The sequence below is a fragment of the Ailuropoda melanoleuca genome, chromosome 1 (genome assembly GCF_002007445.2).
Source record: "Ailuropoda melanoleuca isolate Jingjing chromosome 1, ASM200744v2, whole genome shotgun sequence".
Classification (NCBI taxonomy): Eukaryota; Metazoa; Chordata; class Mammalia; order Carnivora; family Ursidae; genus Ailuropoda; species Ailuropoda melanoleuca.
Genome location: NC_048218.1, coordinates 78,570,293 through 78,593,017, shown reverse-complemented (window position 1 = coordinate 78,593,017; position 22,725 = coordinate 78,570,293). Strand labels below are relative to the sequence as shown.

At 45.2% G+C, this 22,725-nt stretch overlaps 2 protein-coding genes across 17 annotated transcripts in view; one reads left to right on the top strand and one right to left on the bottom strand.

Moving 5' to 3' along the window:
- SENP2 (SUMO specific peptidase 2) overlaps nucleotides 1-18,740 on the top strand; it is a 42,492-nt gene extending 23,752 nt beyond the window's left edge. For 3 of the 7 annotated variants that reach the window (XM_034661676.1, XM_002915706.4, XM_034661682.1), the window contains 3 exons: nucleotides 1,517-1,601; nucleotides 4,263-4,358; nucleotides 5,900-7,191. In XM_034661676.1, the coding sequence (XP_034517567.1) occupies nucleotides 1,517-1,601; nucleotides 4,263-4,358; nucleotides 5,900-5,962 (244 nt within the window). In that variant the 3' untranslated portion in view covers nucleotides 5,963-7,191. Of the gene's footprint in view, nucleotides 1-1,516; nucleotides 1,602-4,262; nucleotides 4,359-5,899; nucleotides 7,192-16,662 lie in introns of those variants that run through there. The other 4 variants (XR_002141990.2, XR_004625854.1, XR_004625853.1 and 1 more) reach the window with 4 other exon arrangements.
- The window catches only part of IGF2BP2 (insulin like growth factor 2 mRNA binding protein 2), a 153,055-nt gene continuing 148,636 nt past the window's right edge, over nucleotides 18,307-22,725 (bottom strand). For 7 of the 10 annotated variants that reach the window (XM_034661647.1, XM_034661651.1, XM_034661642.1 and 4 more), the window contains 2 exons: nucleotides 21,302-21,415; nucleotides 18,307-18,931 (listed from right to left, as the gene is read on the bottom strand). In XM_034661647.1, coding sequence (XP_034517538.1) covers nucleotides 18,797-18,931; nucleotides 21,302-21,415 — 249 coding nt within the window. In that variant the 3' untranslated portion in view covers nucleotides 18,307-18,796. Of the gene's footprint in view, nucleotides 19,944-21,301; nucleotides 21,416-22,725 lie in introns of all 10 variants that reach the window. The other 3 variants (XM_034661601.1, XM_034661638.1, XM_034661629.1) reach the window with 1 other exon arrangement.

Here is a 22,725-nt window from a genome sequence, read left to right as displayed (position 1 = left end):
CTCTTGGTTTTGCCTCAGGTCCTCATCTCAGGATCGTGGGATTTAGCACTTAGCCGTGTTGGGCTCTGCGCTTCGTGGGGAGTCTGCTTGAGATTCTCTCTCTCCTTGAGATTCTCTCTCTCCTTGAGATTCTCTCTCTCCTTCTCCCTGTCTCTCTCAAATTAATTGATTAATTTAAAAGAAGGAAAATCAGCAGTGAGTCATATGTAATTTTTGGCTCATGTTCTGATTTTCTCAGGTATGTTTTATAGTTTTTTCCCTCATCCAGGAAGCCAGTCAGAGTTCACACGTGGATTTAATGTCTCTTTAGTCTGATTTAGAATAGTTTTCCTCTTTTTGTTTTTCATGGCAAAGGGTTTTTTGGGGGGGGGGGCGGCATCTAGGCCAGTTGTCTTGTTTTATATCTGTTTTAATTTTTATTTTTATTTTTTATTTTTATTTTTTTTTAAAGATTTTATTTATTTATGTGACAGAGACAGCCAGCGAGAGAGGGAACACAGCAGGGGGAGTGGGAGGAAGAAGCAGGCTCCCAGTGGAGGAGCCCGATGTGGGACTCGATCCCGGAACGCCGGGATCACGCCCTGAGCTGAAGGCAGACGCTTAACGACTGCGCTACCCAGGCGCCCCTATATCTGTTTTAATTTTTAATTGAAGTATAGTTGACACGCAATGTTACATTAGTTTCAGGTGTGTAATTTAGTAATTTGACAACTCTTTAGTTATACTGTGCTCACAGGGTGTAGCTACTTTCTGTTTTAGATATTTTTTTTAACTTCCAGTACAGTTAACATACAGTGTTACATTAGTTTGGTGTACAATGTAGTCAATATAGTGCTTCAGCCATTATAGAGCATTGTATATTAATCAGTGCACATCACGGTAAGTGTGCTCTTAATCCCCTTTACCTGTTTCACCCATCGCCCCACATTTTATATCTATTTTTAAGTGAGAAAAAGCAAGTTGTAAAATGAAGTACTTTTTAAAATAAAGTATATGGTTTTGGGGCGCCTGGGTGGCACAGCGGTTAAGCATCTGCCTTCGGCTCAGGGCGTGATCCCGGCGTTACGGGATCGAGCCCCACATCAGGCTCCTCCGCTATGAGCCTGCTTCTTCCTCTCCCACTCCCCCTGCTTGTGTTCCCTCTCTCGCTGGCTGTTTCTAACTCTGTCGAATAAATAAATAAAATCTTAAAAAAAAAAAAAGTGTATGGTTTTAAACTGTGTGGGAGGAGAAGTAGAATACACAGCAAAGTATTAATAGTAATTACTGCTGGAGTGGCTGTTATGAGGGTTTTTGCATTTTATATTTTATAGGTTTTAATTTTCTAAAGCATGTACAGTTTTTGTAAGCAGGAAAAAAATTAAAAACCAAAAGCAATCCTCTTTTTAAAAAAGCTAGCGGAGAAGGATTTGCGAATAGCCTGTCTGTTCAACCTCCGTTGTAATGTCCTTTGTGATCGTAGTGCTAAGTCTCCACAGGGATTCATCAGTATATTCCTTCTTTGTTGTTTTTTTAGTCAGTATTTACAGGATGAAAGTAAGACCAAAAGAAATATTGATCTGAATCTTTTAGAGTGGACCCACTACAGCGTGAAGCCACATGTAAGTGACAGTCATCTGTATTTGAGTTGCTCTGTTGCATTTCCTGAAGGTGGCGGTTCACGTAGACTTGGCTTCCTCCCTCCCCTCACTCACTCATACCCTTAGGCATGCATTCTCCTGAAGCAGACATCCTAAGGATTATCTGCTTCTAAATCTTTAGAACTTCATTTAACTAAGATGTCTGTTTCTTAGCCTTTATTTCTTGTTTTGTTGGGACGCTGGGGTGGCTCAGTTGGTTAAGCATCTGACCTTTATTTTTAAAGATCTTTATTGAGGTATAGTCAACGTAAGAAAAATGCACAGTTGAAGTGTACAATTGGACAAGTTTTCACATAGGTATATACGTGTGAAACCATCATCACACTCAAGATAATGAAGATGCCCATCATTCCAAGAGCCTCTTTATGCCCCTTGGGGACCCTTCCCTCCAGCTCCTCCCTGGTTCTGCCCTATGCCCATGCTGCACAACTCATCTGCGTCCTGCCAACTTAACATGCTATTGCTGTCTGCTATTTTCGATTGTCTTTAGGAAAGGCCTATGAATCACACATCATTATCACTTTATATAAACAATGGTTGCTAACATTTACCTGCATCTTTATCAGTTTATTGGCTCTGCATTCCTTCTTGCATCTCAGACTTTTCTTGGGAGATCATTTTTTGGGAAAACACATCCTTTAAAAATTCTTCGAGCCAATGTCTGTTGGTAGTAAATGTTCTTAGTTTGTGAAAATCTGAAAACGTGTCTACTTCACCTTCATACAGGAAAGATGTTTTTCTAGGTACACAGTTCTAGGTTGTGAGTGTATGTTCACTAAGAACTCTGAAGATGAGTCCACTGTGTTCTGGTTTCCTTGTTGCTGCCGAGACATCTGATGTAGAGCTACCATTCCTTTGCACACAATTTGTCCTTTCTTTCTGGATTTTTTTTAAGCATCCGACTCTTGATTTCTGCTCAGGTCATGATCTCAGGGTTGTGAGATCCACCCTGCGTTGGGCCCCACAGTCAGCAGGGAGTCTGCTTGAAGATTCCCTCTCCCTCTCCTTCTGCCCCTCCTCCTGTGCATGCATGCTCTCTCTCTCTCTCAAGTAAATATATCTTAAAAAAAAAAATAAATTGTGGGGCGCCTGGGTAGCTCAGTCAGTTAAGCATCTGTCTTCAGCTCAGGTCATGATACCAGGGTTCCTGGGATCGAGCCCCACATTGCGTTCCACACTCAGTGGGGAGCCTGCTTCTCCCTCTCCCTCTGCCACTTCCCCTGCTCGTGCGTGCTTGCGCTCTCCCTGTCTTTCAAATAAATAAAATCTTTAAAAAACAAATTATAAATATTTACTGTATGGTATCATGTCTCTCAAAAAAGCTAATAAACTCAAGTCAGCTATTTTTCTTGGTTGGTGCTAATGAAAGTTTAAAGTTCTTGTTATTTACGGGGAATTTTGCTTATTTATGTCTTAAAGGTCCCATGCCACAGTTCCTCAAGAATCAGATATGTTCTTTGTGAATATGCTTTGTGTTATACTTGCCAGATTTGAATCTCTTTCAGGGTTTGAGAATGCATACGTTTTTGAGTCCTAATGGCTTCTTTTTAGAGTAAGCTGCATGAATTCAGTTTTAGCCCTTACCTGTGTATAATGGCTCCCCTATCTTTACTCAAAGGATTTTCCTTTCTGACTTGAACAATTAGAAGGTTAAGCTTTGAAATTTCCCGAGGAGAGCACAGATGTAAGGAGTCTTGTTAGGTTGAATACCATGTTCTGGTATGGGGGACGTAATAAAGAAAACAAATTCTCTTCCTTTGTACATTGGCGTCTGTAGTTCCGTCAGCTCTGTGAGAGATGCTGGGCTCAGGAGAAAGGCGCTAGACCGTATGTGTGGGTGTTGTGCATATTCAAACAGTCTTTTCTTCTTTTGCAGTAATCATCTGTATTTCTTTGAATAAAAATTGAGCTTTTGTCATCTAGAATGTTTTCCAGCAGACTCTTTTATTCTTAGTATCTCGTGCTCCTTAGAGCTGACAGCCAAAATGAGTCTGGGGCTGGCCAAGATGAGGGCGGCAGAGGCCTGGGGAATGCGCGAACGTATCTCACCTGGAGTGGTTTACGAGCCTTTCACATTGCTTGCAGTGAGTTCTGCTTTTCCTCAGAACAGAATTGAGCCGTCAAAGCAAGATCCTGATTAACAAGCCTATCAAGAGGCTGTTTTTCTTTTCCCTGCTTGTAGCTGTGGGGGTTGAAAGTTGTCCTATTTTCCTGTCTAGAGAAGAGGATAAACCCTGCAGTACTGAAGTGGGTTAGTTGTAAGCCTGTTTCTGATTGAGCCACATTTAGCCCTTTTCAGAGTTAATAAAGTGCTTCTGAAACCATTCTGACTAGAATTCCTGTTCCTAGTTCCAAACTTGCAGTTTGGTTTCTTAGCATGAGAGCCAAGAGATGGAATTCTCACTTTGCTTCTTTCTGAAAAATATTTTCCGTGGGGGTCACGAACTCCATGTCGTTGTGGGGTTTTTTATACCACATGAAGACTGTGTTTGCGTAGTACTGTTAACATTTACCTTTATAATATTGTTTATCCAGTGTAGTATTTATAAGAAGTCAAAGGAGTTTGTATTTGATGACATTTTATCCCTTTCTCCCCGCCTCCCCTTTTTTTTGTAATTTTAGGAGATTCCTCAACAGTTGAATGGGAGTGATTGTGGAATGTTTACTTGTAAATATGCAGATTTTATCTCTAGGGACAAACCTATCACATTTACTCAGGTGAGTGAAGCCCCCTCCTCACCCACTTACTTGGTAGTGAACGAGATAAACTCTGAGCGCGTTCCCAGTGCCTGGTGCACAGTAAAGGCTTAAGAATGGCAGCTGTGCCTCTGTTGTCACTGTTGTAACCGTTGGCCTGGCCGGGGCCCCACCCCTGCTGGGATCAGGGTTTGTCACTGCACCCGCTGTTAGGTTTCTCCTTCTCTTTGGTGACCAGTGAGGCAATTAGCCTATTTCCGAACTCCCGTGTTCACTAGCTCCTGAGTATTACTGATGTTTCTGGCCAAAGGAGGAGGCAAGTTAAGTGTGTGTGTGACAGCCCGGGGAATCGAGCCGCCTGTCTGAGCTAGAACTATGAATCCTGCCTTTCCCTTCTGTGATGGTTATTTGGGGCTCTCTGTGACTGTATCTGATGGGAATTCGAGTGTGTTGGGAACTCTTGAGAATTTATGTTTGTAATAGTGGATTCTCAGCCTTTTTATAACTGAGGACAACCCCCTTTAAAATATGTTTTTCTTAAACAGACTTCATTTGGATAGATGTTGTCTACCAAACTACTTATTGAATAGGACCAATAACCCTATTCCAAGCTGGAGAGCAATATGAAGTAACTAGGGTTCCCGTGCTGAATTAATACAATTCAAGTCTAAAATAAAGGCACTTATTATTGGTTAGTTCTAGTGGTTTTACTAAGAATAAATGTGCAATTTTTTTACTCCATGTTTTGAGCTATTTGAAATAACTTACACATCCATGTGTTAAGACTTTTTAGGCCCCTCCAGGTAGGAAATCACTAGTTGATAGTAAAGTGGTATATCCATCTTATTATAATGAGACACCAGGAGTACCTCAAGGGTGTGAACTTCTGATTTCATCAAAAAGAGGACTAGTTGAGCTACAGGTAATTTTGGATTTGTCTTGTGTGTTGCTGCTTTGAAAATTGGCTCATGTAGTGATTATCATAAAGCAGAATAATGTGTTGAGCAAAGCCATTTCGTTCTTTGATGCTTCTAAATAACAAGGAGTTATTTGCTCTCTGAACCTACTGACATGAGATTTGAAGGGCAAAAGTTGCCGTTTGAACAGAATTGGCAATGTACAACATTTGGTAAAACAAAGAAATTTTTGAATGTTTATTCCTTTATATAAATAGAGTTCATGTTTTTCTCAAAAAAGCAAAATATGTTCATTTTAGAATGTTGTGAAAGTATATGTAAATAGAAAAGGTTCGTATTATGCTACCACTTGGTGTTTCCATTTTGGTTCACGTCTTTGTGTTATGAAGTAGTTGTGGGATTCTGTTGTATGATTCTGCAACCTGCTTTGATTTTCCTTAACACGTAAAAATGCTTCTGATACATACAATATAATCATAACATTAAAACCTCCTTGGTTATGGCTTTGTAAGTTTGAACCATGACATAAAAGAGTCAAGGCTTATATAAAGGACGTGGGTTATTTACATGATGACACCTCAAGGTTGTCGACGCTGTGCGCGTCACTGTGTAGCGTGTGATGTGTTGTTTGTGGACTGTCTGCAGCACCAGATGCCTCTCTTCCGGAAGAAGATGGTGTGGGAAATCCTTCATCAGCAGTTGCTGTGAGATGCCCCGCCCAGTCCCTCGAGCTGCTGGTGGTTCTGTCACGGAGGACGGATGTTTCCATATACCTCATGCATCGTGGGTTAAGAAGTCCCTGCATCACCTCTGTTGTCTCACAGGTACTGAGCTGTAGGATGTGCGCGCCGGCCTCTCCTGCACCCCGGGCCTGACTCGGTGTGTGGAGTCTGCCTGCAACCCCATGTGTAAGCCTGTACCTGGTCGGAGCCTGGACTGTTCAACCCACACAAGAACAAATGCTCATTCATAACTTTTTTTTTAAAGATTTTTTTTTTTTCCCTATGAATGTGGGAAATGCAGGATTTATTCTACGATTTGTCTTTTGTGTGTTTGTTCACGTGTGTTCACTCGCTCACTCATTTACAAACATCATGGGCAGTGGCTGCTGCTGCTCTTACAGTTAACTCTGAATGACCTGTTCGAACTATTTATTTTTGAAAGGAATGTTAATCAAGCTCCACTCCCAGCTGAAGATCAGGAGGGCAATCAGTGGGGGGAGGAAGGAGGCGTTTATTAACTTCTCTAGGCTGGAGCAGAAGCTGCCACTCGAAGCTGGAGGTCTTCTTGTGTTCGAGGCTTGACAATGCCGGGAGAAGAGCTGTGGCGGAGGGCTCCGCTTGCCCTCCAGAGGAATGCTGACACTACAGCACTGGTGGGGACGTGGAACCATGGAACTGTGGCTCTCCAAGCGTCTTCAGAAGAGTGTCGTGGGCATCCGAAAGAGACCGCTCTTTCTGGATATGAGGTGACTTGGCTACTCTTTAAACTGGATTTTGAAGTAACTGTAAACCCTAAATCTTCATTTTCGTCCCAGATCTGGTTGAGTATAAACCTCAGAATTGTAAGGGCTGGCCTGGGCTGTTGATTTCAAAAGATACTATTCAATGTAAAAGCTATTTTTCCTCAAAGTTTTTTTTTCTATATATAAAGCCAAAATTAAGTTTTGTACTCATTAGGATTTACACCCCCCCCATTCCATCCCCACTGAAATTTGGAAGAAAATTTAGTACTTGGCTCTGAGGCTGCCAGTTATACAATAATCTATTTTGCATATGAGAGTTTGTATTTAACTTTTTTGTTCATTAAAAACTTTACAGTGGTTATGCATTTTTAATTTCAGAAAGTTTAGAGTTGGTGAGAACATATTTTGCAAGATCTAGTGCCTAGTGTTGCTTTTCCGATGTAATAAAGGTTGTCTGGCAGAACCTGAAAAGTATATGCTGAAATGATTTCTAGCCCTTTCCTCACCTCAACCTCCCAAACTTGTCCTGGTGCACAGAAGCAAGGGGGTAAAACCAGGAAAATTGGGCAGGTGTTCCCCATGAATCCCGTGTCTGCCGTCTGGAGGGCATAGGGGCTGGTCTCGGAGGCATGGTATCGTAGCCGGGTTTCGCGGAGACGTGTCAGAGTCTCGGTGTAGGATCTGGGGCCGGACAGAAATTGTTGGCCTACTTGGTAGGCACTCCAGAAGACATGTGCTGGATGATGATCAAAAGAGTGAGTTGGTTGTGGTGAGTGTCCCTCAAGCTAAGGCTGCACAGAGCATTTTCTGGAGGCTACTGGAGCTGTGTCAGTGAGTGCTGGGATCAAGCAGCTGCAGTAGCTAAAAGGCCAGAGATGTACTGGGTCAGCGTTATACTAGAACCTGGTTCTCAACTTGGCTCTTGTAGGTTTCACCTGAGAATTTAGTACCTTGGTTAAGATTTGTTCCATGTGGGGCGAATCCTGTGAGGAATGGCAGTCTGTATTCTGCCCCAGTGAGTGATGCTGGGCTTTCATTCGTTTGTGTTACACGAGTATTTGAGGGGCTTCTTAAAGCAGCTTTCGCTGAGCTGCCCACTACTGTGAACTCTTCAGGACAGCTCTTAATAATCTCCCAGAACATAAATCGATGAGAGCGGAGAGTTGAGCTAGAGAATGGCATTCTAGTTTACCCCGAGTTCCTGAATTTAATAGGAGTTACCACAGGTCGTGCTTCTCTAGGCACTGACGTGTCTCTCTCGGTGCAGAGAAACTTGTCGGTAATAGAATTTTTATATCTAGACAGCTTATGAGAAAAGCAGTCAGGTGAGAAAATCAACAGCTGATCTTACCAGTAGCCAATTATCAACTTCAAGCCAGTGAGATAGATGTATATATAGATGTATCTATAATCTGTTTTAATTGCAGGAGTTCGGGGATCTGAATAAAAGGTAGAGTGGACCATTGTTCTTTTTTAGTAGGCAGACTCCTAAAAATTGATAAAGATGAAAAAAAGAACCATACACACACACACAAACTAGTAGTAAAGTGTCTTTCTCATGTTTGACCTTCTGTCAGAGCTAGGATATGTGGTGGGAGGGGTACAGACCTGGGGGCATTTGGAAGATGGTCTGGAGTGCCCCATATTCTACCTCAGTTGCCAGAGACTAACTTCTGATCTGTTCTTCCGCTGAAATCCTAAGCACAACTTGAGGAATGCCATGTTGAATGGTGGCTGTTTGCCTGCACTGTAAGGAGCTGCTTGGTGCTGGGACCACGGTGGGGGTGTGGGAGAATGTGTCCTTGGAGATCTCTCGAACCTCAGATAGAGATAAATCAACAAGGTAGAGGAATTGAAGTCTATAATAGCCTTAGTACTATAGTTAAGCTACGTAGTTTAAATTGGCTTTTGTGAACTAATTGGGAACCTGATTTCTAGTTTCTTTGAGGAAAACTCTAAGCACCCAGTATTCAAACAGACTTTTAGTATTGTTTGTAAGTTAGAGATCTAGCTGGCTATATTGCTTTGATAACTTCTTTTTCTTTTAATTTACCTAATCTATACAACGAAGAGTTTGGGTGTGTTGAAACAGGTGTTGATTTTATCTGTTTATCAGTAGTTAAATAGGTATTGATTTTATCAAATCAATAGGTGTTGATTTTATCTTATTTACCAATAAATTCATGTCTTTCATTCAGTGACTTTCAAATTTTTTATTGCATTTTTAAAAATTTTTTTATTGTGCCCGGCACACAGATGTATATATGTGATTTTATGTGAACACAAAAGTTTCACAAAAATACTGCTTACCTTTGCTAAACTCTAATAGTTTTATTTCAGATTTTTAAAAAGTGTAGGTTGTGACCAAGCTGATTTCTCAACCCAGTAATGGATAGAAATCCAGTTTAAAAAGCTCGGCTCCAAATTGTCTGACAGCAGGATGCAAATTATGTTTAAAACTATAAAGCTGGAGACCCCAAAAATATGATAAACGTGGGACTGTTTTGAGATGAATCAATCTAAATCTAGGAGAATGGGCCAGAAGCTTTCAGACCCTCTGTAGAAATCTGTAACTAGTCCGTGTTCTTCAGCCTGTGTGCTGGCGTTCCTGAGGCCTGTTACCTCTGTGTAGGGCGTAGAAGCTTGGTGCCGTGAACGTGCGTCTTCTGTGGCTTTTCCTCCTGGGATGCGTAGCAAACGCTAGAACAGATTAATGTCTGGACCTCACTTTTCTGAACACCTGGACATAGAACTCTTCTTTGTGTGTCACCTGTAGAACTGTTCTATGAAACACACTTTGGAAAGTGCCAGGAGAAGTAACATAAAGTTCTCAGAGAATGTACTTCACATACACATGGGGGAAGCGCTGCCCCCGCCAGCCCCCAGCACCGTACTCTCTCCTTAAGGTCGTATGGTGATCGTCTGTAGTCATGCTTCTATTTTTCTTTAATTGTATTCATAATAGGCATTTGTAGCAGAAAAGTTGAAATGCTGATAAAGAATAAGAATTCTGCAAACTCACCATTCAAAGTTAGTAACTGAACATTAACATTTTGATATATATCCTGGCCTTTGGCATATAGCCCTTATCTGTATAAATGTGTGAATTGTACGCGTTCACACACATGTGTTTTTGGTTAACAAATATGGAATCATATTTGTTAATAACAAAAAATGGCTATATAACCCCCTTTCTACTTAGTTTATCTTGAACATATCTTCATGTCAATAAATATTGACATCATTTAGTTGTTGCATAGTGTTCTAGAATATGGCTATAACATAATTATATTCAGTATTGTTGCACATACCATCTTGTACCATGTTTGGACATTCTCTTAGAAATTCTCAATTAAAATTGCTGAGTTATAATTAGGAATATTAAAAACAAATTAGGGGGGGAAACCCACCTATTGGTATTTTGACTTCTTCTGGCACAGGATAATGATCTGTATCTCCATTGATACAAGTATTTTTTAAATTTAAAATTTTTATTTTTATTTTTTAACGTATTCATCAGAGAGAGAGCGAGCGAGTGCACACACAGAAACGGGGAGCAGCAGGCAGAGGGAGAAGCAGGTTCTCTGCTGAGCAAGGAGTCTGGTGTGGGACTTGATCCCAGGACCCTGGGATCATGACCCAAGCCTAAGGCAGATGCTTAACTGACTGAGCCACCCAGGTGCCCTAAGTATTTTTTTTTTTTAATTTAAAGATCTTATTTATTTGAGCAAGAGAGAGAACATGCAAGAAAGCAAGATATCATGAGTGGGGGGAGGGGCCGAGGGAGAGGGAGAAGCAGATTCTGCCCAGGGAGCAGCAAACCTTATGTGGGACTCGATCCCAGGACTGTAGGATCATGTTCTGAGCTGAAGGCAGATGCTTGACTGACTCAGCCACCCAGGCGCCCTGCCACTGATTTTTTTTTTTTTTTATCTTATTTGAGAGAGAGATTGCAAGAGAGCACGAGAGCGGCAGAGGGGGGAGGGGCAGAGGGAGAGGAAGAAGCAGACTCCCCGCCGAATAGGGAGTCCAACTCGGGTTCCATCCCAGGACCCTGAGATCATGACCTGAGCCGAAGACAGATACTTAACTCACTGAGCCACCCAGGCGTCCTCCACTGACTTAAGTTTTAAAATATTTTTCATATGTAGGTCTTCTGGATAAGATCATTCTGAGACATTTACTGTCTCATTTTAGTGGACAATTTTATCTTTTTTAAAACTGCTTCACAAAAAACTTGTTATTATGGGAATCCTAAGACCTACAAGTCATCACCCCCTTACTAAAATGTGGCTAATCTGGATGCACTTTTTTTCATTGGGGAGGGGAGAATGTAGAGTGTTTTAAACAACATCTTCACATGTCATTCTACCTAAGTATTTAAGAATGTCTCCCTAATAATAATTAAAAAAAAACCCCTATATCATTTTCGCATCTAACAGGATAAGGATTTGCTAAAATCATCTAATACTCAGTTCACATTCAAATTTTCCTGATCATTTAACTAATGTTTTATTATATGAATAGTGGCTCCCAGAATGATAGGTCCACATCCTTATCCTTGGAACCTGTGAATATTACCTTCTGTGACAAAAGATGATGATGTTAAAGGTCTTGAGTAAAGGAATTTATCTTGGATTATGTGGGGGGGCTCAAATGCAATCATAGGCCTTATAAGAGAGATTGAGTTTTGAGACAGAAGGGGAGGAGGTGTTAAAATGGACCTAGATAGTGTTTATATTTTATACTCATTTTTGTGGGGGGAAAATCTGTTTATACATCTCAAAATCTGGAAAAAGATACGGTGGTTTGGACAGGCTATTACTTTCTACTTTATAAACTCGTTGGTAGAGTTAAAAAAAAAAAAAAAAAAGAGGAGGCAGTTAGGGGCACCTGGGTGGCTCAGTTGGTTAAGTGTCTGCCTTCGGCTCAGGTCAGGATCTTAAAGTCCCAGGACTGGGTCCCTCGCACGGAGCCTGCTTCTCCCTCTGACCCTCCCCCCTCTCATGGTCTCTCTCACATTCTCTCTCAAATAAATAAATAAAATATTAGAAGAAAAAAAAAAGAAGCAGTAAGTCTATGGAAACAGAGTCTGAGATGATGCTGCCACGAGCCACAGAGGCCTGGAGACACGAAAGCTGGAAGAGCCTGTGGGGAACAAGGCTCCGCTGCCAGCTGGCTTTTGGACTTCTGACTCGAGAACGGTGAGAGAGTGAGTTTCTGTTTGAATCCGTCAGATTTGTGGTGGGTAGTTACCGTGGTCTCTGAGTTCTAATAACAGGTGCAAGTAAGAAATCGTACTCGATGTGTGCATTGCCTTTGATGATTACGTAGTTCTCAAGACTCGTGTACAACAGCAGGCTCCCTCCCTATACTATTGTTTATTTGAGAAATTGCGTTTTCCTCTGGAACGTCCCACATTCCAGGTTTGGCTTATGGCTTCTTGGTAGTGCTTAAGTGTGTCCGCCAGCCCTTGTATCTCATGTGAACGAGCGGCTGGACTGGATTCACACAGAAGTAGGTAAGGACACTTCGCTGGTGTCCCTGCTGTACTGCATCTGGTTGTCCCACTTAGTGGCGCTGAGTGATCAGTGGTTCAGGCTGTAAGGTTTCCTATCTTTCTCTTCTTGGTTTTTAATTTGATGACCCATCATTTCATTAAGAGGTACAAAATGGTGCTTTTCTAATTCTGTCATTGCTTCTGTGTTCACTGAATTCTTGAATTCTATAAAAGAAACTTCCTATTTGGTTACCCTGAAATGCACTTCACAGAGGAAAGATATATGATGTTTTGACTCATTACTACTCGGTTTGATGTTCAGATTGCCCTGTGTTAGGCCTCAGTGTCCTTTTGATAGAATCCTCCAAGTCTGATTGTGACAGCTTTCCTGCTTTACCGGTATGATAAAAGCTCGTCTGACACATCTCCTGCTCCAGACCTGAAACTGGAAGACCTCTTTTAGTGAGAAGTCGTGGAGATCGGATTTTGGGCTCTGTTAATGCGGATCACTACTGGGTTATTGGTGCTTCTAGGCCTTTACAGTAGACAGACTAGAAAATACTTTTTCTTCAACGGGAAGAAACGTTTTACTGATTTCCAATTCCAGTGTAAGAGTCTAAGGATTTTCTTGATTTTTATATTATAATCTTGGAAAACCTTGGTTGCTAACAACATCAACGTAATTACTTGCTTTACCCCATGGTATACTTAATAATTTCAAAATATCAATACCAGTCTGACAACAGGGTCGCTAAATACAGTTCAAGATTTCTTTGCAGTTCTTTTTTAGACCATATCCCACTGGAGATTCACAGTGAAAATACACTCTTAAAATCACTTAATTTTTTTCCCAGTAATTACGCCATCAACTCAATACACAGTTGGATTCATTTGTTCTTTGTGTTTAGGGATTTGCTTTTTGCTTTGTTTTTTAATTATGTAAAACATAAACATGAGTCCAAGAGCAAAACGATGCAACAGGATACATTCAGTTTCCTTGCCTCACCCTGTCTAGGTAACTTAGTAGCTTTTAATCTTCCCTTTTTTGAAAATATAGCTAGATGTATCAGTATTCATATTTTTTTCTTTTTTTTACATTAGTAAAGATACCATGTTAAAAACACTTGTGCCTGATTGTTTAAAAAACTCCGTTTATTCTAGGGACGCCTAGGTGGCCCAATCAAACGTTTGATTTCAGCTCAGGTCATGATCTTGGGGTCCTGGGATTGAGCCCCACGTTGGGCTCCCTGCTCAGTGGGGAGTCTGCTGGTCCCCCTCTCTGCCCGTCCCCCTGCTTGTGTGCGCTCTCTCTCCTAAATAAATAAAAACCTCAGTCTATTCTAGATAAGTAAGTTACTCCTCATTCTTCAGTTCTTTTTACAGCCTCCTAATCACCACTGTCTCAGGCGCCATGCTTCTTTACCAGCCCCTCGTGATGGATGTTTAGGCTGTCAGTCTTTTTCTGTCACAAAGAACGCTTCAGTGCTTGTGCCTTTTGCATGTCACTTCGTTTTTGCTAACATATCTTTGGCAGAGATTCCTAGAAGTGGAATTGCAGGGTCAAATATGTAGCATACGTCATTTGCCAAATTTCCCTCCTCGGAGGTAGCATCATCGTGTGTCACCTCACAGTCTTACCTGCAAAGCCTGAAATATTTACTGTCTGTTTACAGAAAAGGCTGTCAGCCCCCTCATCGCAGTCCTTAAGGTCTGGCCAGCACAGAGCCTGGGCGGGTGGGGAGCGTAGGCTGTTTTCAGTTGGCCAGGGTCGGAGTGGCCTGGATCTTGTGCTCAGTGCCGGGTCCACATGGTTCTGCAAGGGAAGGGAGAGCAGCAGACGGGGTCGGGTGCTAGGAAGAGGAGACTAAGGAATTTTGTTCTGCAGCTAGCACTCTAGCACAGGGATCCGTTTTGTCCCAATTATGACACTTTTGGTTTTGCCCCCTTTTTCCATATACATTTCACACATTTTTGGTCTTTGGTAACCTGTGTTTTGGGATTTTATCATTACCATATTCTGCTTCCTTTTCAAGGGTAACTTTGATATTTAAATAAAGTTTTAAATTAGTTATAGATTTACAACAATTTAAACTTTCTAGTCTGCTTTCAGTGCTTACTTTGTCTTTTTTTTTTTTTAACATGAGTTTTATTTGGCTTTAGTTTTTAGTTGGAAACGTTTTCATGTACTTATTTTCAAAGACATAGGAATTCTCTTACCTGAATCCCTGCAAATAGAATCTTTCTTAAGTTTTCACACCTGAAAGATAACTGGACTGGGTATTAAAATTCTCAAGTTATGGCCCTTTTTCTTCTTAAAACTTGCTTTCTGACACTCTGCAGTGGAGCACAGAGAGCTGAAACTAGCTTGATTTTTGCTTGTTATTTTGTTTTGTAAATAACTTTTTTTGTTCTGTATTCTATTAGAACTTTAGTTCTATCCAAAAAATATGCCAGAATCTATCTAGATCTGAATCTCTATTTTTGTTTGGTTGTATTAAGATACTGGTTTGTTGCTGGAACAAAGGACATAAAATAACAGTTGCTCTAAAAAGATAATTTTCTGTCTCGGGTACCAGTTTGAGCCTGAGCAGTCTGCCGTCGCAGTGTCCTCGATAGTGTCAGGAGCTTTCCTTGACGCTTGGCTTCCATGTTGCGTTTTACGATGGCCGCTGCCGCTCCATCACCGCTCTCCCCTCCACGTGGGCACTCCATCCAGTGGGAAGGGGAGAGTGGTGGGTAACCCCGGAGATGGCAAGTATGCATGTTTCTATCTTTCAAAAAAGTGGTTCCGGGAAACTAGACCATGCCAGGCACTGAAGTTTTCCCATTCCAGTTCGGTATGGCTTATTGTCAGTTTCCCTTGCTTTTTGGGTGTTTGGTGGTTTTCTCTGTTTTTGGTGCTCTTAAGTTTTCATCTTTTTGATATTTAATGAGAAACCGTAAGAAGGAACACTGAAGGCTGCTAACTAGAAGCCATTTTTGACTTGGAGGGACTTTGTTGTATTGAAACGCTTATCTTCCAGATACGCAGCCAGATCTCCAAGGTTCTACTGGTCGAGTACAGAGGGGCAGGGAGAACACAGAGGGGCAGGGAGGACGTTGCTGGGCCGGGGCTTTCTCTTCTCTTCCTGATGAGGAAGTGCGACCCCAGAAAAGAAAAGGGAGCTATGGTACCGGAGTCCCAGTCCCTGCCTTCAGGCCTGCCCTGGGGTAATGCGTAAGGGAGAAGTCTTAAATTTCAGTTCATCGGCACCTTAAGGGCAAGGCGGAGAGGAAATAAAGGGCAGCAGCAACAATTTACTGTAAACACCAGGGGAACTTGGCTAGCAGTGTTGTTAGACGTCTGTGGTAGCAGGCCAAAGAAACCTCCAGTAGGCTCTGAGGCAGAGGTCTGGATGCGTGTACAACTTAGGCTAGTCTCTAAATACATAGAGTGGGCTTCCTTCACAATCGTTAGCTGGACTGCCTCTGTGGGCAGCATCCTTCCCCAGGGACGTAGGAATAAGACAAGGCCAGATGCTTTTCATACTCTTCATGTCCTTACCCCTACCCGTCTGCTCAGTCACTAAGTCGCTCATATCCTAATGGGTGCCAGGTTACTCCCTTAGAAATCCGTGTTTCCTCCCTCCCCTTACCCCTTGCCCTGTCAAGATAGCCTTCTTTCTGGCCTTGGCTAATCCCTTCGATTCTTTGTTGAATCCCCCTTCCCCCACCTTCTTTTGGTTCGCCTTTTTTCATGTTTTCAAGTTCTCTCTCTATGCTGGAACCCTCTGCTAATTTGCAGGCCACCTCTGTCATCCTTTTCTAGAGCTCCATGTTGGATGGAACAATCACATGTAGAAATCTAGTTAGAGGGAAAATTAACCAGGACAGAAAGGATATTTGGGGCTACTCACCAAGTCTAGGGAGAGGTCAGTACCTTCAAAAGCACTGTGGGTCATGGGTTTTCCAGGGGCTCGGTCCAAGGGAACAGGGATGGGCTTTTTGAGTGCAGGCGCATGGATAAAACCTGTTTTTTGCCTGAGCCCCCATTTAATAACTGTCCTTTATTTTGCATAAAATCATGTCATTAGGATTTTCTGGGACGTCAGGATGTCCTCTCAAGACAGGCAGCCTGGGATTCATAGGAGAAACGGGTGCAAAGTTTGAGTAGTCTGAGCTCCCGCAGGTGTGCCGAGCATGTGCTCGGAGCCCCCCGCGCACAGCTGAGGCTGTCCTGGTGGACAGGAGGTGGGGCGGGGTTTCGGCCAGCACGCGGGTTCTCAGAAAATGGGCTGCGGGGAGAACGGCTTTGCTTAGGAGCCAGCCAGCCATCCCCTTCCTGTCTTCTGCCTCTGCGTGTGGCCTCCCCTTCGTTTCTGCAACCCTAGGACGACTTCTGGGTGCTCTGTACCCCAGCATCATCTTAGCACTTCCTTCCCTGTCTTTCTCTCACGTGTTCAGAGACGACGACTTTGGAAATGGGCAGTTTAGGACCTGGAATGAAACCTCAGATTCTGGCAGCTGGAACAAAGGTCAAGGAATGAAACGGGAGCAGCAGAGCTAAGAGTGCATGTTTGGAGGGTCCTGTGTCTTCTCGATCATCGTGCTTTCAGGTGATCGCTCCATCCCGAGACTGGTTCCCAAGCCCTGGGGCCTGTATTTAAAGCCCTGCCTTTAAAGGTGTGCTGTTTCTCTGCTCAGCAGACAGCCAGCTCAGCCCCAGGCACAGGGTTCAGAAATAGCCCTGCTTGCCAGGACCTCTGTGGCTCTTCTTGGACATTCAGCCCGTGGTTGGTTTGTCCCTGAGAGGGCAGTGGGTTTAAGTCCTAAAGGGAAGGGGGGGGAGGGCGGAGCCAGAGGTACCAGGACTTGTAATGCCCACAGGGACGGGAGTCTGTCCCTGCCCGGAGTCATGCCAACCACAGCAGGGACAGAACAGCTGGCTGGCGTCTACATGCAGAAACTTGAGAAGTACATAGAGCATCTTAGAAATTGGAGTTAGAAGAAAACCATTCCTATGGGGACGGGACATGGGTGAGAACCAAATTTTAAGTGATTGAGGAGGCCTCAGAGTTTGTTAGAAGGGAATGTGGCTACTCCGCAGCCCCACCCGTTCCCCTCCATCTGTCCTTGCCGCGCTATGAACGGTTACCCCGAAAAGCCTGACTGGCCAGTGCTGGCAGTCCATAGCACCTCTTTATCCCTAAGATTGCTTGGACTGCGAGCGTCCGTCTCTAGTAGGCCCCATAGGTCTATGAACGAAGGCTCATACGTGGAACAGGCCCATCCCTGACTGACCTTTTTACGACACATCCATGAGAGTGTCAAGGATAGCACCCTGCCCTTCTCTGATCTCCTGGAACACTTATAATGGGGCTTCTGGGGCGGGATGAGCACCTCTTCCCTTGAACTGTCAGGCGTATTATCCCCTCCTCCTCCCCTACATAAAAATCAACTCTTTCCTGGGGAGGGTTAATGTTCCCTAAAGAGCGGGGCTAGTCTTACCTACCTTGACGTGCGGTCAGCTCATCCCTCCAGTTCCTTGGCTGGCACACTCCGCCACACTCAGGAATCACCCAGAGGGCTTGCTGAAGCAGACTGCGGGGCCCCTCAGGGTTTCTGATTCAAGGTGGACCCCAAGAACGTGCATTTCCAGCAAGTTCCCAGGTGATATGGATGCTGCCAGGTGGGGACCACACTTGGAGCACCACTGACCTAGTTTAGCTTCTCCCAGAAAGCTTCCTGCAGAAGCCTGCCTGCTCAGGGCGGCTCCCCAGTCCCGACCGTACGTGCGGCCCATTCCCTCAGTCCCCCAGAGCCGGAGCTCTGCTGACGCTTTGGGATGGGCAATGCTTAGTAAAATAAGAGACCAAGACACCAGGATCTTGTTAGCTGGATATATTTCATTTTTTTTTGTTTGTTTTTGTTTTTGTCACAGAACACTGTTTGCAGTAGAGGAAACTGGCATTGCAGTCTGGTGGTAAACGGCTTGTTCACATAAACCAGTACATGCTCATCCTTTAGCGCAGAAAGCCCTAATGGCGCGTACCCTATTGAAATTCAGGACATCTCCAATATTTTCTCTCTCTGTTTTTCTTTGTCATCTTTTTTTTTTTTTAAATAAACATTTTCAAGGTTTGTCCAAAAGAAGGCCATACAGGTTCTCGGCTAGCGGAAGACAATTCAGAACGGCTGTTGCACAGTTGGACTGTCACCTTCTCCAGGCTGGCAGTTGATATTTTTTTTCCAACTCATTTTTATTAAAAAAATAAAAAAATGCTCCAACTATCAGTTTTACAAAATCTCTAAGGGAAACACAAGAGCAAGGTGCTGAGGTAAAAAACACCTGAGGTAGCTTTTTTTTTGTGTGTTTTTCTCATTTAAAAAAATCTGTAAATTTAACGCCCTGGGCCAACGACCTCGTGTAAATTGCTATTTTCCTCCACATTTTTTTTAAAAAGAAAGAAATCATTTCGCTGAATATGGATGGCTTATACACCAAAATGTAAAAAGACAAAATACATTCTTTCTTTGTGGAATTTTTCTTTGTTTGGTTGGTTGGTTTGATGGGTTCCTGTTTTCTTCTTCCAAAATGCTAGGACAAGTACCATTGACTCTTGTTCTTTTGAGTAACCAAGTGTAAGTTGAGGCTGGTTTGTGTGTTTCGCTTTTGTTCCTTTTGTGTGATGTGATACTCAGAGCACTGCTTTGCCTGGGGGGTGCGTAGATACTGGGAATTGAGACAGAGGGGTGAGGGAATTAAAAAGAATGGGGATGGAGAAGGAAGGGAGGGAGAGAAGGTAGGGGAGAGATAAACAGAGAGAGACAGAGAATTATATAGCAGTATGCAAAAAACCAGTTTAAAACCTGTGAAGCAAAGAGAAATGGGTGTGTGAGCTGACAGGGATGAAGAGAGACGGAGTTTCCTCTTCAGAGAGACGGTATCCCTTCTGTTGACATACACAGGTGATCCAGACTGCTGTTGAGTGTCCTTTCGAGATTTCCCTGGGTGAATTTTGTGTGGGTGGTCTCGAAGCTCCTTTACTAAACCATTAGACCTCCCAAAGAACGACTTTATTCTTTAAAGTCTAGAAAAGCCTGCTTTCTCTTTAAAAAGAAAAAAAATTAATAATTGATTAAAACTTGGAGTTAGTTGAGTTATTTGATATATTATTTCTAAAATATATTAACGCTGCAGGCACCCTGTGTAACCCACAGGCCACATATCTTAACATCTTTCCCCTTCTAATATGTACACACATGTACAGAGACAATTTCCACAAAAAGAAAAGGGTGTGAATTTTGCTTTGCTTTGAACATGTTCACCTATGTTAGTTCAACTAAAAGGGATAGCGTGGTGGGGGTTCAGGAGAGATCCGAGTGGACGGTGCAGTGGATGGCTGGGAAGCCTGCAGAGGCCCTGGGGGAGGCAGGAGGCCGGGTGGGGACCCGGGCTGACCTCCCCCCTCCTCCCTCCTGGCCCCTGGGATTCTCAGGGCCTCTGCAGAGTCCCCGGCGCCTCCGCAGACTTCTCATTCCTCAGGATGGTCTTTGGTTTGCTCCCGAGCTGGCTGGCTGTGTTTGGTCTCATTCTGTCAGGTGTTGGAAGGGCTACATTCATCCGTTGTTTGCTGGTGCCTGTGGGAGCCTCACTTGCTGCGCTGTGAGGCGACTCCCTGAGGGTATTTCTGCTCCTGCTGCTTCACCTGCTGTACAATTTCCCTGATCTTGCGCTGTGCAGTCTGCAGCAAGGGAGAGGAGGGGACAGGGGAGAAAAAGGAACCCGGCTCTGAGGACAAGCAGTGGGGGTGGGAGGCTGGGGCTGGGACTTGGGAAAAGGAAGTGGGAAGCTCGGAAAAGTGTCATCTACCTGCTGAGGCCCTCACTCCGGGGGGCCTTTTCTGCCTAACGTGCAGGGTTCCCCCACCCTTCCCCAAGGCAGCCGGGTGCAGGATAAGGAGGTGGGACCCCAGAAGCTTCCAGGTGCTTGTTGGAGAGGCCAGGAAGCAGAGGCAGGGAACCAGTGCCCAGGGGGCCTCGTGGAGGTCAGACAGCATTCCCCCGCCCACTACATACACTTGCGGCTTTCAGGGCTGCCGCACCCACCTTTCTGGAGCCTCTAGGAAGAACATGAGTGTGATGCCGGGAAAGACAGACAGGAAATGGGATGGGGAGGAAGTGAGAGACACTGGCCCAGACACTCTACCCTGTACGACTAGAGAAAACACGTGAGCCCAAGCCTGCCCCCTCCCCCTACACCGGTGCTCGATGCAGGGATGCCCCGGGACAGCCCTGGGACTGCACCCCTGTAGGCACGCAGGTCACCGGAGGAGCTGGGACGCAGGAGCGGCAGGGTGGGCTGTGCTGGGGCTCTGACTGCAGGGAGGGGCAGGGCCTCCAGCGGACGGGGCCTCCTGGCACAGGCGCGGCTTTGGGAGAGCAGGCTGTCTGCTCAGACAAAGCTTCTGTGTGAGCTTAGCCCGCCCTCACTGGGTTGGGGCAAGGACTGGGACTGCTCTATCCCCGAGCATGGAAAAGAACCAGGCCACATGAGGCGGAGTCACTGGTCCTTCTGAATGAAGACGGGGTCCTGGGCCCTGACGGGGGATGTCACGCTAAGGTGGATAAGGACGGCAGAGAAACGGAGGTCTCCTGCAATGAGTGTGTTCAGCCCTTCACAGTGAGATTCTGGCACCCATGCTGGTTCTCAGAGCCTGACTGGGGAACCCTGAGGGTGGGTCCCTGCCGGGTATGTGATCCCCAGCAGGGGAAGGCTGTGACTGAGGCCTGCGTGGGTGGCAAAGGAAGGGGGGACCTTATGCTCTAGCACTGCAGGGGGCTGGAGATGGGCTCGGCTTGACTTCCTCGAGTGCTAGGCTCTTCCTCGAGCGCCTCTAGCCTGCCTGGGGAGAGCCGTGAGGAGACGGTGTGGAGCAATTCCCCCTGCCCTTTAGGCAGTCCCTGAAGAGCCAGGGGGAGGTTCCATCTGTGTGGGAGTGCGGGGGGTTGTGCAGGGCCCGTGGCCACTGGACAGGCCACCAATAGCTTAGAGAACTGAAAAGTGCTGGCAGGAGAGATCAGACGCTCACAGCACAGGTACCTGGCTAGCAAAGAAATGCCCGATAATTCTGACGATCACTTCCTCATTTTCGTCTGGCGTTTGGTCACGAGGCACGATGACTTCTGCACTGGTTAAGTTCTGCAGTTCATTCACCTGGGAGGGGAGAAAGTGGGTTCAGGAGGAAGTGGGAGAGGGGAGTGCTGGAGGCTCCTTTCCTTCAGCCTGGGATGCGTCTGGGGCTTCCAAGCCCCTGGCCGCAGGGGCCACGTTTGTTTGAGCCTGGAGACTCACTGGGCGGCCCAGGGAGGGTCCAGCCCCCGACTCCCTGGAGCTCCTTCTGGGCTGAATTCTTACTCTGGAGTTCCCTTCGATGCGCAGTGACCCAGGCTCTCCTGTCATCCAGGAAGGAACATCCCTCCTGGGTGCCAGCCGTGAGCCAACACCACCTCTCAGTCTCAGACTCACCAAAGTAAACTTTCTATCAGGCGTTGCTCGGAGCCCTGCTCTTCTTCACCCCTGCCTCCGAGTCTGCCTTCTGCTCCTCCTACCTTCGGATCATCACCTTTCCTCCCTGCCACTCCGGTTCCACGCCGGGCCCCCTCCAGAAGCCTCCAGCCCTGCTGCTCCCCCATTACCTGTGGCCCACTTCCTGCTCTCCATGCCCCTCCCCAGTCTCAACAAGCCTACGCTGTGTGGGGGCTCAGCCCAGGCCCCGGCCTCCGGGGTGCTGAGTGCACACCGCTGGGGGCACCAAGTGCTCTGGGGGCAGCTGACAGCTGGGGGTGCACAGAACTCGGTGACTGGTTCCCAGAAGACCAGACAGGGGATCCAAGGGCCCAGGATGTGACCCTCGTGGGCCATGAGCTCGCCTGCCTACCGCATTCTAGCCTGTCTAGAGACGGTGTGTGGCCCTCGGATGCTGATCACGTTCCTAGATATGGGGAATAATCTGCCAGCCATTTGACTTTACTCTTTTGTATAAAGACGACTCATTATATCCAGAACTTGGCCTTGAGTTCTTAGAGTTTCTGTGTAAAGAAAACAGCAGGCATGTGCAGGCACACACACACAACTCCAGAGATCCCCCAAATTTCTGCCACTCAACACAGCCACTCTGCTAGCGTGCACTGGCTCTACTGGAACTTCTCGGGGGTCATACCCCTGCCACGTGGGGAAGTCATGTTCTAGAACACACCTGCATTGACGGACTGTCTGCTCATTCCTACAAGCTCCACAGTTAAGTCTCTGGCACTGTTCAAATTCCTCTGTGTTGCTGCCACCTTCAGGTTGAAAACCTTGATGATGATTATTTTTTTTTCCAAGTATTTCTTTCTCACCCACCACCTGATGGCTATGCTAGCTCCCCTGTAACAGATGGGCAGGTTTGGGGAATAGCCAGGAGACAGAATCTGCAGGAGGGAGTTTGAAAAGTCAGAGGAGAGTGTAGGACACCAGACCCTGCC